General features: G+C 44.3%; 1 protein-coding gene across 1 annotated transcript in view; it reads left to right on the forward strand.

Moving 5' to 3' along the window:
• The first annotated feature begins 26 nt into the window (after positions 1-26).
• LOC137631778 (uncharacterized) overlaps positions 27-12,135 on the forward strand; it is a 143,650-nt gene continuing 131,541 nt past the window's right edge. Inside the window, exon 1 of the mRNA XM_068363737.1 lies at positions 27-248. Within this exon, the coding sequence (XP_068219838.1) occupies positions 135-248 (114 nt within the window). The 5' untranslated portion in view covers positions 27-134. The remainder of the gene's footprint in view (positions 249-12,135) is intronic.

The raw sequence follows: 12,135 nt of genomic DNA on the forward strand, positions 1-12,135 counted from the left end.
TGGCACCCCTGAAGATTAGCACCTTCGTCAGTCAGCTAAGGCCTAAGCTCACCTGTTAGACAGTGAAGTGACAGTGATGTGATAAATGAACTATATTTCGTGGCCGTATCATTACCGTTGTTGTTGTTGTTGTTATGGGTGTCAATCGACCAGGAATGGGCATCACGAGCCCTACAAAGATTGTTGCTAATATATTTGTGTCCTTTATTGGTGCCGGAATGCTTGGATTGCCCTTTGCATTTAAAGAAGTAAGTACTTTGGGGTCCTAAGTCTGGTCTCTAACCCTGAAGCTGTAGTAGAGCTGTGTCAGGTGCAATGCAAAAATTGTCAGTGTATTGCCAGCTGTCAAGGCTGGTTTATTCTAATCTGTAGCTAGTTTGTAAATGATGATGTAGTTTTTTGCCGAATTGATTGCTTGCCAGACACAAAGTGGCCTGCTATATCTGTTATTCTGGCAGCTTTGTGTATAATCCTAAAGTATGCCTACGTTTTTATCATAATATTTGGTATAGCCACAATATTTAAACATATCTGTAATGTAAGAGGATACTACAGTGAAGAGGGGTATTAGGGTAGGAACAAATGTCAAGACAAAACTTAACACATAAGGTAGCCTAAACAGTGCAAAATATGAGGTTTACAGGGAAAATTTTCTAAATGGCTGCATACACCATTGGTGATAAACTGATTTCTGCATTCTTTCATCTACATCGAGAAGAAAATATATACAGGGTTCTTGATCAGGTTAGGTAGGGAGGTTGATAAATTTATAGAATGGTGCAATAAATATTTTTTCTAGGAAATAAGATTGGTTGGTATTGTATTTTGTGGTGTTTTGAGTGCTTTTAATGGTAATAGTTTACAACACCACGCTCTCCATTTACTCCAAAATAATGCAATCTTGCAGTTTTCATCTTCTTGCACATTAATTAGGTGGTTATTTAAATTCTGGGAAAGCAATAATTAGCAAGATATGTTGAGGAAGGTGGAAGGGGTTATAAAAAGAAAACTCGGTTTCCTCGCCAAACGACTTGGAACTGACATGTCAACGAAACAGGATTCGTGATGCCAGCGTACATAAACAGAAGTTTGTATTGCCAGCGTACATTTGATATACTTTATATTCAAAATATACTTCATCAAAAATTGAGTGATTACTTAAAAGTGTCACTATTTGTAAATTGCATATTTTATGGACACTTTTAAGTAAATTAATCCATTTTTAATTAAGTATATTTTGAATATACAGACTCAGTATATCAAATGTACGCTGGCATCACGAATTCTGTTTGGTTGACTATGTTGACGGTATCAGTTCCAAGTTGTTTAGTGAGGAAACCGAGCTATTTTCTTTTTATAACCACTTCCACCTTCCTCAACATATCTTGCTAATTATTGCTTTCCCAGAATTTAAATAACTACCTAATTACTGCACAAGAAGATGAGACCTGCAGGATTGCATTATTTTGGAGTAAATGGAGTGTGGTGTTGTAAACAATTACCCTTTTGATAATTATTCCGGTTGGAAATCCATGGTATTGGAGTTAGTGGGTGTTCGACTACCATTACTGAAAAACTATGTTTTTGCGCTAGGTATCATTATCAGTTACGTTAGAAACACCGTAAACTCTAGTGTATTTTGTCTAATTGTATTGATATTTAAATTAACTTTTTTAAACTTCATTTCCGCTAGTTATCATTATAAAAAAACCAGGCATTGTAATAAAATAAGTTACCGTTATCAAAAGTAATGAAACCCTGTCAAAATACTGGCGCTTTTGTTTGCCATGACTTAAGGGCACATAGAAAATGGAGGTTTCCATCCCATTTCTCATGAAGTTGTTCATAGCAGTTTTCATTGTATACAAATACCTCCTTACTTAATAGAGCTAATGATTTATTGGTTTTGCTCTGCCGTATGCTCGTTTCGCTCGCGAATAAACAGTATCTCGCTGCTCATATGTTCTGATGTTCTGGTAAGCAGACTATGTGTCACTATGCGCTAGCACTGTGGCCTAGTATTTTGGTATTAATTTTCAGTTATACAAAAAGTGTATTTGCCAAGATCTACTCAATTATGCAAGTTTCATTTTCCTAACTAATATTGCACCATTCTTTAATTGAACCGCAAGGTCCAGGTTCCATGTAAGATTGGGACCTTGCCTTCTAGTGTAAGTTACGTTAGGTTAGGGAAGGTTAGGTAGGACATTACCAATGGTAGCTGACATCAGGGAATATTTGTAGATTGCCAGAACAATGTTTGGCTCAGGCACATGAAAAGAGAAGTTTAATGTAAGGTAACCTCCATCCAACCTTACCTACATCAATGTGACGTGTCATTACTGTACTCCAGTTACTTTCATAAGAGAGGTTATTATTATCGTTGTTATTATCATTTCTATTAGCTAACCTACAACCCTAGTTGGAAAAGCAGGTTGCTATAAGCCCAAGGGCTTCAACAGAGAAAATAACAAAGTGAGGAAAGGGCACAAGGAAACAAATAGAATAGCTTGTCTGAATGTACCCACAAGCAAGAGAACTCAAACCCAAGATGGTGAAAGATGATGATACAGAGGCTATGGTAGTATCCAAGACTAGAGAACAATGAATTGATTTTGGAGTGTTCTCCTAGAAGAGTGGCTTACCATAGCTAAAGTGTCTTCTACCCTTTCCGAGTGGAAAGTACATTGAACCTTTACAGTGCAGTAGTCAACGCCATGAGTGAAGAAGAAATTTTTGGTTATGTTAGTGTTGTTAGATGTACGAAGAACTAGGTAGTAGATTGACTGAGGCACCATGTGCTTGTTGAGATACTACTGCTAGAGAATCATTGGGTCCTTTGACTGGCCAGACAGTACTATATTGGATCCCTCTCTGTGGTTACGGCTAATTTTTTCGTCTGGTTACACATACACCTAATAGTGTGGCCTATTCTATACATATTCCCCTCTGTCCTCATACACCCAACAATGAGATTACCAAACAATCCTTCTTTCTCAAAGGGTTAACTGCTGCACTGTAATAGTTCAGTGGCTACTTTCCTCTTGGTAAGAGTAGAAGAGAGACTTTAGCTATGGTAAGCAGCTCTTCTAGGAGAAGGGCACTCCAAAATCAAACCATTGTTCTTTAGTCTTGGGTAGTGTCATAGCCTCTGTACCATCAACTTTCACTGTCTTTTGGGTAGAGTTTTGCTTGCTTGAGGGTACACTTGGGCACACTATTCTATCTTATTTCTCTAACTCTTGTTATTTTGAAGATTTTATAGTGTATATATGAAAGATTTATTTTAATGTTGTTATTCTTAAACATCTCTTGTACAGTAGTTTATTTATTATTTCCTTTCTTTACTGGGATATTTTCCCTGTTGGAGCTCTTGTTCTCGTAGCATTCTTCTTTTATTTTTATGGAGCTTAGCAAGTAATAATAAACGCATTTTGAGCGAAGCGAAAAATCTATTTTTGGGAGAGATAGCCATGTCATCCTGATGGAAGGTTCCTATTGGTAGCATTCTTAGGGATATTTGGCTACAGTGATATTCCCAGAGAATTTACCTCTAGGTCTCCAGAATTCTGACTCCTGGCACGAATATCCTTAAAATTTTCCTTAAGGATATCGCATAATGTCAGGGGACGTATATCTTCATACGACACATAGCAATCTTCACCCCGAATAGTGTTTTCGTTTCGAGGGGGAAGAGTGGCGAAAATAGAAGGGGAGCTGTTATCAAGGTTACCCTTCCTCCCGCACTTCTACGAGTATCCAAGATGGCGCTTATTCCTTGTAGCATTGAGCATGGTGCTACAGATATAGTAGTTTCGGGAGGGATCTTGCCTAGGCCTTTTCTATGGAAAAGGAGGGCGGGTCCATCAGGACGACATGGCTGTCTCACCCAGTAATGGATTTTTCACTTCACTCAAAATCCATTTTATGGGCTCAGGCTATGTCGTCCTGATGGAAGTTTACCAGAGAATTACTAGAAAGTATTGTATCTGTGGATTTTCATAGGTGCCTTAACCTTGGAACAGATTTTCCTATGGTTATCCAGACCGTTGAGACATATGATGTTATCTTTATACGCCATTACCCCTAATCATATGCCATGTTAGTGTTTCCTACCCAATGCAGGGAAGAGTCATACTAGACTGTAGGAAAGGGGTCTCAAGGTTTGCATATACTGTATGAACAAACATAGTATCAACTAGGTATACAAGTGTCTCACAGTTTGTATATTCTTGTTGGAACAAGAGTATCAACTATAGTTATGAGGTATACTTAGGTAAGTAAGTAAGAGAAACTCTGGCTATACTTTGTGTTAATTATGGGGCGAAATAAGACGCAGTTAGACATTTATTCACGAAAAAATGACTGAGATCGGGCTCTCAACGCAAGAGCCTGTGTTCAGCAATAAGGGCTGAACAATCTAAGCAAGCAAGAGATAGAATAGCATGTGTAATATATATTCTTATATTTGTTCCGTAACTGAAATACAAACCACGCTATTTAATATGGGTTATTACTTTCAGCGTAGCTGAAATGACGAGCCATTAGAATTTTAACGAGGGTTTACTACCCCACCGCTAGTTAGCGGGGGTAGGGAGGGTAGCCTGCTAACCCCTCCCCCCCCCCACACACACACCTGTGCTAAGTTCACTTTGTTCTCGGCTCGGGTGGTAGTTGGACTTGTCCGCTCTCACCCTCGCCTCTTTGACAGCCATATTAATGCTTTTGTCTTTTTTACTTACTTTTTCTTATACTTGTAATATACTGTATATATAAACATTCTTTGTTTATGTATATATTTGTGTATAGAAATGTAGTAAGTTTTCTTTTCAGTGTTTGTGCTGTGTGTGTGATGTACGACGACACTTGCGTAGTGCAAGGCCACCACAGTTCCACTTCGTGGGGAACGACCTCTCCCTCTGGTCCATTGGTCTTCCCGTCGGCTTATTTCCGTTAACTCGGCCGCCGCAGGGGAACCATCATCGCCTGGACTCTCTTCATTCATCTATTATCTTCGCTTTGCCTCTTTTCCTACGGGAAACTTGGATTCTCTGCGAAGGGAATGTGGCCTTTTTTTAGATTGGCTACGGTCGTTCACCCCTTACTACAACTACGTACTATTACGATAGCTCCTTTCCCGTTGCGGGTTAGGTTGCTATTTCCTCTGTTTCAATTATTTTTAGTGAAATCGAATTGTGTTTTAACTTTTCAGCTTCTCCGTGGGGAACACTTCCCTTCGAGGGGTCAGTGGTTCTCACTTTTAGTGTATATTCTTAGATGATTTAGATAATTATAATTCTGTTTTTATTACAGCTACTCCGCCCCCCTTCTCCCGTGGATATCATCTGGGGAAGGAGGGCGCATACTTAATTCTTATTTTATGTTATTCCCTCGGGGTTTCTCTTTGGAGTTCCTCCTTGGAGAATTTCTGTTAAAATAATTATTTAATTTTATTTTCCCAGTTAACTATGCAGTTCTTCTTTGTTCGACTAAAGAGTGCCAGTGAAGCAGAGTCTGCTGTCTCTGCCAAACTATCCTGTTCATGACTGGGGAATCTGCTGTCACTGCCGTCCCTCAGAGGACGTCGTCATGGGCGTCATCCCTTTTCTTAGAAGTACTACCGTGACAACGTGCCAGCACTTCAGATCATCTTAGAACGCTAAAGGAGGTTCACCTCCAGGGGTTGGACAATTTCCCTTCCGAGGGAAGTTTCCTCCCCAGGTGTGAGGTTTTCTCCCTTTAGAGGGAGAACTTCTCATACCATAATAAATTCATCGCCTTCGACTACTGTTGCTGCCCCTTGGCCAGACTTTTCTCCCCCGTGCTGAGGTTCTCTTCCTTCAGGGGTGGAGCACAGTCTTGGCAAGTCTCTTCTACGAAGTGTTCACCTCTCTCGTTCACGAAAGAGGCCACTCATAGAGACTCATCTTCGGAGGATCGTTCCTGATAAAGTCAGCTTGCTGATCCAACAGCCCTAAGGGGCGTCACCACGAGTGTCTTCAGGTCTCTTCTACGAAGTGTCACCTCTCTCGTTCACGAGAGAGGCCACTCATAGAGACTCCTCTGCGGAGGATCGTTCATGATAGGTCAGCTTGCTGATCCAACGGTCCTACGGGGCGTCACCAGGAGTGTCTTCAGGTCCCTTCTACGAAGTGTCACATCTCTCATTCGCGAGAGAGGCCACTCATAGAGATTCCTCTGCGGAGGATCGTTCCTGATAAAATCAGCTTGCTGATCCAACGGCCCCAAGGGGATTCACCACGTGTGTCTTCAAGTCTCTTCTTCGAAGGGCACCTCTCTCGTTCGCAGGAGAAGTCCCTCATAGAGACTCCGCTTCGGAGGATCAAACAGAACTTCCAGTGACCTCTACCTTGTGCTGCAATGTGGTCCTTTGGACTTCGGTCCTGGACTCTAGCACAGACCTTTACGGTCCCATTGGTGGATACTGACCCTTCCGACGGGCACATCGTGGTTCCTGATCGTCCTGCCAGTTGACCTACCGATCTACCAGCGCAACCTTGTGCTGCAACGAAGGATGTCGGTCCTGAACTCCAAATCAGACCTGCTTACGGTCCTCATCGGGGGATGCCCGCCCTTTTTTTTAAGGACGCATCCCAGTTCCTGATCGTTCTTCCAGCTGACCCTTCGACAATCTTCTTATGCGCGCAAACACCGCTGATCTTTTTACGCGCGCAAGCGCCGACGATCTTGTCCGTGCGCGGGTACCGATGGTCTCCCATGCGCGCGCCAATAGTCTTGCGTGCGCGTGCCAATAGTCTTGCACGCTCGTGCCTACATTCTGGCCCGCATAGGCTCTTCATTCTTATCCTGCACTTCAATCTGATTCCTGCACACTCTATGAAGTCTCGCCCGCGCGCCAACATTCTGGCCTGCACGGGCTCTTCATTCTGATCCTGCACGTCAATCTGATTCCTGCACACACTATGAAGTATCGCGCCTGCACGCGTGAGTGCTCCAGCAGTCTCTCGCGCGCGAGCCCCGGGAATTCCCCATCGTGCGAGCGCCAGCCCTGTGTATTCCCCATTGCGCGAGCGCCGGCGCGCTCCCCAGCGCAACCGCCAATACCCTCCCATGCGCGAGGCTGCCGGACAACACGCAGTAAGGGCACCATCACCGCATCCCCCCAAGCACAGAACAGCACGCTTGGCGGTAGGGGGGAAGGTCCCAAAAAGGTCCAGGGACATTTCTTCCATATCTTCCTTCTTACAGGCGACTCTTCCAGAGGGAGTGTCTGACAGCGCAGCCGTCAGCCGGCAGCCCTAGTTTGGGGCTCTAATCAGAGCGGTAGCACAGGCTTTCAAGCCTGTTCTCTCTGTGTTGGGCCACAAATCCTTGGCTGCATCTACTCCCCTGAAGAGGGGAAAGAGGCGTTTTGGATGTGGTAACTTTTCCGAGAACGAATCTGTCTCCTCGTAAGTCTTCGAGGCAGGCACCCTTCCCCCCTCAGACTTTTCTCCCTCCCCTTCGGACGAAGTTTTCCCGTCCTCAGGAGAGTCACGTGAGGTGAGAAGTTCCCCCATCACACCATTGAGGGAAACCCCACCTCGCACGGTAAAGTCTTTGTAGTGGTTTGCGGACTGTGGCCAGAAGTAGCACCTGAACTGCCTAATGTCCGAATGCCGACCACAACCCGACGTTCACTACACAACAAATATACAACGGTGGAATACCCAAAAACCTAAGTAACAGGTCAAGAGAACAGAGCTCTGGGCACCACCCCTTGATTTATACTGGGCAAGGGGACCCAGCTTGAATCTTGTTGTTTATCATATTTTTGCATCTCTTGCCTTTAGCTTGCTGATCATAAGTAAAAGTATAAGAACATTAGGTGAAAAAAGAATATTATAATTATAACTAAGGAAAAAAAACATTGGCTAAGCAGGGGAGCACATTGGTGTAAGGAACTGGAATGATATGCTGTATTCATAAAAAAAAAAAATGTTTATTTGGAAAAACTAATAGAATAATATTATCAATTAGAATAAATAATCAAAGGAAAAATTAGCATCCCTTATGTAAAATTTCAACATCAGAGTAATAAGATAAACAAATTAAACAAACAAGATTTTCACAGGTGGGACTCTCATAAGTGTTCCTATACAGTGCAAGTATAAACAAAGGCACACCTACCCGTGTATCTATTTGGGCAAGTACCAGTATGCCATTTCAATATTTCCAGTTAACTATTAATGTTTATGACACTTGAAGTTTTGCTATCTCCGCAAAAAGACGGTTTTAGGCCCCTTTACGTTCACTTGGCTCTGGGGCAAACATTTAGAAAAACTGTCCATCACTAAGTTCCAGTATGGAATCACATTTTGTGATCTGGTGATGTGGAGTAGTGATATCTTGATCCTTGTTGATGAAATCTTGGTTTCTCAAGTTTTTCAACTGTCGAAGCTCTTTTTCAACTGACTGAGAATGCTGAAGAAGGGCCGTGCCTGATGTCAAAACTTCTCTGATGACAACATCTTCTAGCTGAGCCTTGAAACTTGAGTTCATATATTCCCCTTCTCCCGTTTCACCCATTTTGAACAATGCAGATTAACCCTATACAGTTGTAGAAATCATGCAGTACCCTTCCAATCATTTTACTTGTGCCACGTCTTGACTAAACTTCTGGTTGCCTCTCCAAAACCCTACAGAGAGTAGGGCGTGCTGCAAAAACAAATGTTGTTAGACAATTGGTAGGACCAAAAAATATAACAATATCCCTTCACAGTGAATAATGATGCTATTCATAACTTTCTGTTATACAAAATAAATAAATTTGTTGCTTGCAAACTATGTAAACCTATTTAAGAAAAATTGAAATCTTTATAGTGAATATATGGAAAATCATTCTAGTACAGTACTGGGGCAGAATATCAGACATTATGACAAAAGGAAATTGACAATGATGGTTACTTAAAACATATAACGAAAAATTTTAAATTAGGAAATGGTTTGTATTTTCCCCAATTATTATCAAATTTTTCACATCTTCTTGAATAAGGGTGGAGAAGAGCCTGCATCCCTCCCAGGAGGGAGTCAAAGGACTCCAAGACAGTAACGGGAGGACCCTAGCACCGGAATCTACAGGCTCAGACATTCTTCCGTTATGGAAACGAACCAATTTGAGCCTAAGGACGTGGAGCAGGCTGCTGAGAGGTGAAGGAAGTCATCAAGACTCTCTCCTACATAGGACTTTGACATTCAAGCCCTATAAACCTCCAGCACCCTAGCAGCCACGTCCCACCAAGACAACGGCAGCTAAGACAGTGGTGTCTAAGCCCTTTCTGGTCAAGGACAAGAAAGGCAAGAAGTCCTCCAGGGAAGAGAGAAATCCTAGAGGGAGCAGCCGAGGCTGCAAACGCTAGGATTCGCAGTCCCCTTGCATGTCCGCAGTGGGAGGATGCCTACAAGGTTGCGCAGAAAGGTGGCAGCAACTCGGGGCCGATTCCCGGACGATTTCCGTAATCAGTCAGGGATATCGCGTCCCGTTCACAACATCTCTACCTCCCATGAGGACGAATCCGGTATCATTTAGCTCCCTTGCCATGGGATCGGCAAGGGGGCGGGCCTTTAGGGCAGAGGTCCAGATTAAAGCAAACTCCGTTCAGCATGGAGACCGCAAACAGTCAGTCTTGCAGTGAAGTCGCAAGACTTCATATGTATACTGGATCTGAAGGACAGGTATTTCCAGATCCCAGTCAATCCGTCTTCAAGGAATTACTTAGGATTCAGCCTAGACCACAAGGGGTACCAGTTCAAGGTGCTGTGTTTCGGTCTCTCCACAGCATCACAAGGTTTTACCAGAAGTGTTCACCCTAATATCATCGTGGACACACAGGATCGGCATCCGTATCCTCCGTTAACTGGATGACTGGCTGATCCTAGCAGACTTGGAGTCATCCCTTCTTCGACTCCAAGACAAACTTCTAGGACTTTGCCAAGATCTGGAGATCATGGTAAATCTCGAGAAGTCCTCTCTGCTTCCCACTCAAAGACTGGTTTACCTAGACACCAATCTCCACAAAGCCTTCCCATCAGACAACAGGATAGCAAGGCTGAGAAGGGTCGCAAGCTCTTTCCTCAGTCGAGAAGAGCCTCCAACCCAATCGTGGTTATGTCTCCTTGGTCGCCTTTCATCCTTGGCCCGTCTAGTTCCCAACGATCGCCTCAGGATGAGATCTCTCTAGTGGCGGCTCAAGTCCCGGTGGAATCAAGGTTGTGATTCCCCGGAGGTCATGATCCCTATTGTTCCTGCAGAACAGACGGATCTTCGGTGGAGGGTGACAGACGAGAACCTACGAAGAGGAGTGGATCTTCCCGTCCTTCCCCCGGATTTAATGATGTTTTCGGACACCTCAAAAAAATGGGTGGGCCCACGTTCTGTACCACAGGACCTCAGGCCTGTGGTCAGACTCAGAAAAGTGCCTCCATATAAATCATCTAGAGATGAAGGCTGGTTTGTTGGACCTTCAGCAGTTCCAACAATACCTGGCAGGTCACTCTGTGGTGGTAATGAGCGACAACACCACAGTAGTGGCTTACATCAACAAGCAAGGAGGTACCTTTTTGAAGCAGCTATCCCATCTTGCAGTAGGGATACTGAGATGGACCGGAGTCCGCTCGATTCTACTATCGGCGCGTTTCATTCGAGACAAGAGGAATGTGCTCGCTGACAATCTGAGCAGAGCGTCTCAGATAGTGGGTATCGAGTGGTCTTTGTGTCATCTAGTAGCCAACAAAGTCCTGACTTTGTGGGGTTCCCTGACTGTGGGTCTGTTCATGACAACGCTGGTCTTAATGATTCCAGCGTACTTCCCCCTAGTCCCGGATCCCAAGGCACTCTGGCAAGATGCCTCCCAACAACGGGGGGACAACATCAACGTGTACGCCTTTCCCCCGTTCTGTCTGATGAGGAGGGTACTCAACAAGACCAGAATATCGGTCAATTTTTCAATGACCCTCATAGCTCCGCTATGGCATCACGCGGAATGGTTTCCGGACCTTCTACAATTCCTAACGGAACTTCCGAGAGAATTCCTTCTACGACACGATCTACTCAGACAGCCACATGCCAGCATCTTCCACAAAGCCGTAGCTTCGTTACGACTTCGCGCGTGGTGACTATCCAGTATCTCCTTGCTGAGAGAGGATTTTTCGCAACAAGTTACGATTAGGATCTCTAGACATCTGCGAAAATCATCCGCATCTGTCTATCAGGCAAAGTGTAAAGTCTTCGGTGGTTGGTATCTTGGAAGGGGTATCTCTCCACTAGATGCCACTATTCCAGCAATAGCGGAGTTCCTCGTGTATTTGCGGGAAGTAAAGACGCCTTTCTGTCTCGGCGGTGAAAGGCTATCGCTCCATAAGTCTAGCCTTAGGCTCAAAGGAATGACTTTTTCTTCCTCACTGGAACTTTCCCTACTCATACGAGCTTATGAACTTACCTGCCCTCAGTCGGATGTGAGACCTCCTCCATGGAACGTGGTTCGGGTTCTCAGGTCTCTTAAGAGACCTCACTATGAACCATTACGCCAAGCTTCAGTTCGCCACCTAACTTGGGAGACAGTGTTCTTACTAGCTTTGGCTTCGGCCAAGCGAGTCAGTGAACTTCATAGTCTCATATGACATCGCCCATGCAAGGGTATGGAGGGAAGGTAACGTTTAAACTCGTCCCTGGGTTTGGTGCTAAGACTCAAATCAGGGGGGCCCGGCACTTGGTTCGACTCCTTCCGGATTCGAGTCTCCGTTCTGTAACAGATGTCCCAGACATTCTCCTACTGTGCCCAGTAAGGAGTCTGAGGTTATATCTCAGAGGAACGGCTACAGTCCGTCCCCAAGTGCAAGCATTGTTAGCACTGGGAGGATTAAGAGGAGGGTCACCAAGAACACCATCTTGGCATGGATTCGTAGGGGGATCCATCTGTCCCTGAATCCAGACCCTCCTCCGTCATGTCACCCTAGAGCACATGATGTCAGGGGCGTAGCTACGTCCCTGGCCTTCAAGAGAAATTTCGACGCAGGTCCTTCAAGCTGGGGTGTAGAAGCATCAGACGACTTTCACAGCCCACTACCTGCACGACGTGACCCACAAGAGGCTTGATACATTTCTATCAGCCCTGT

Source organism: Palaemon carinicauda, chromosome 40, assembly GCF_036898095.1.
Source record: "Palaemon carinicauda isolate YSFRI2023 chromosome 40, ASM3689809v2, whole genome shotgun sequence".
Classification (NCBI taxonomy): Eukaryota; Metazoa; Arthropoda; class Malacostraca; order Decapoda; family Palaemonidae; genus Palaemon; species Palaemon carinicauda.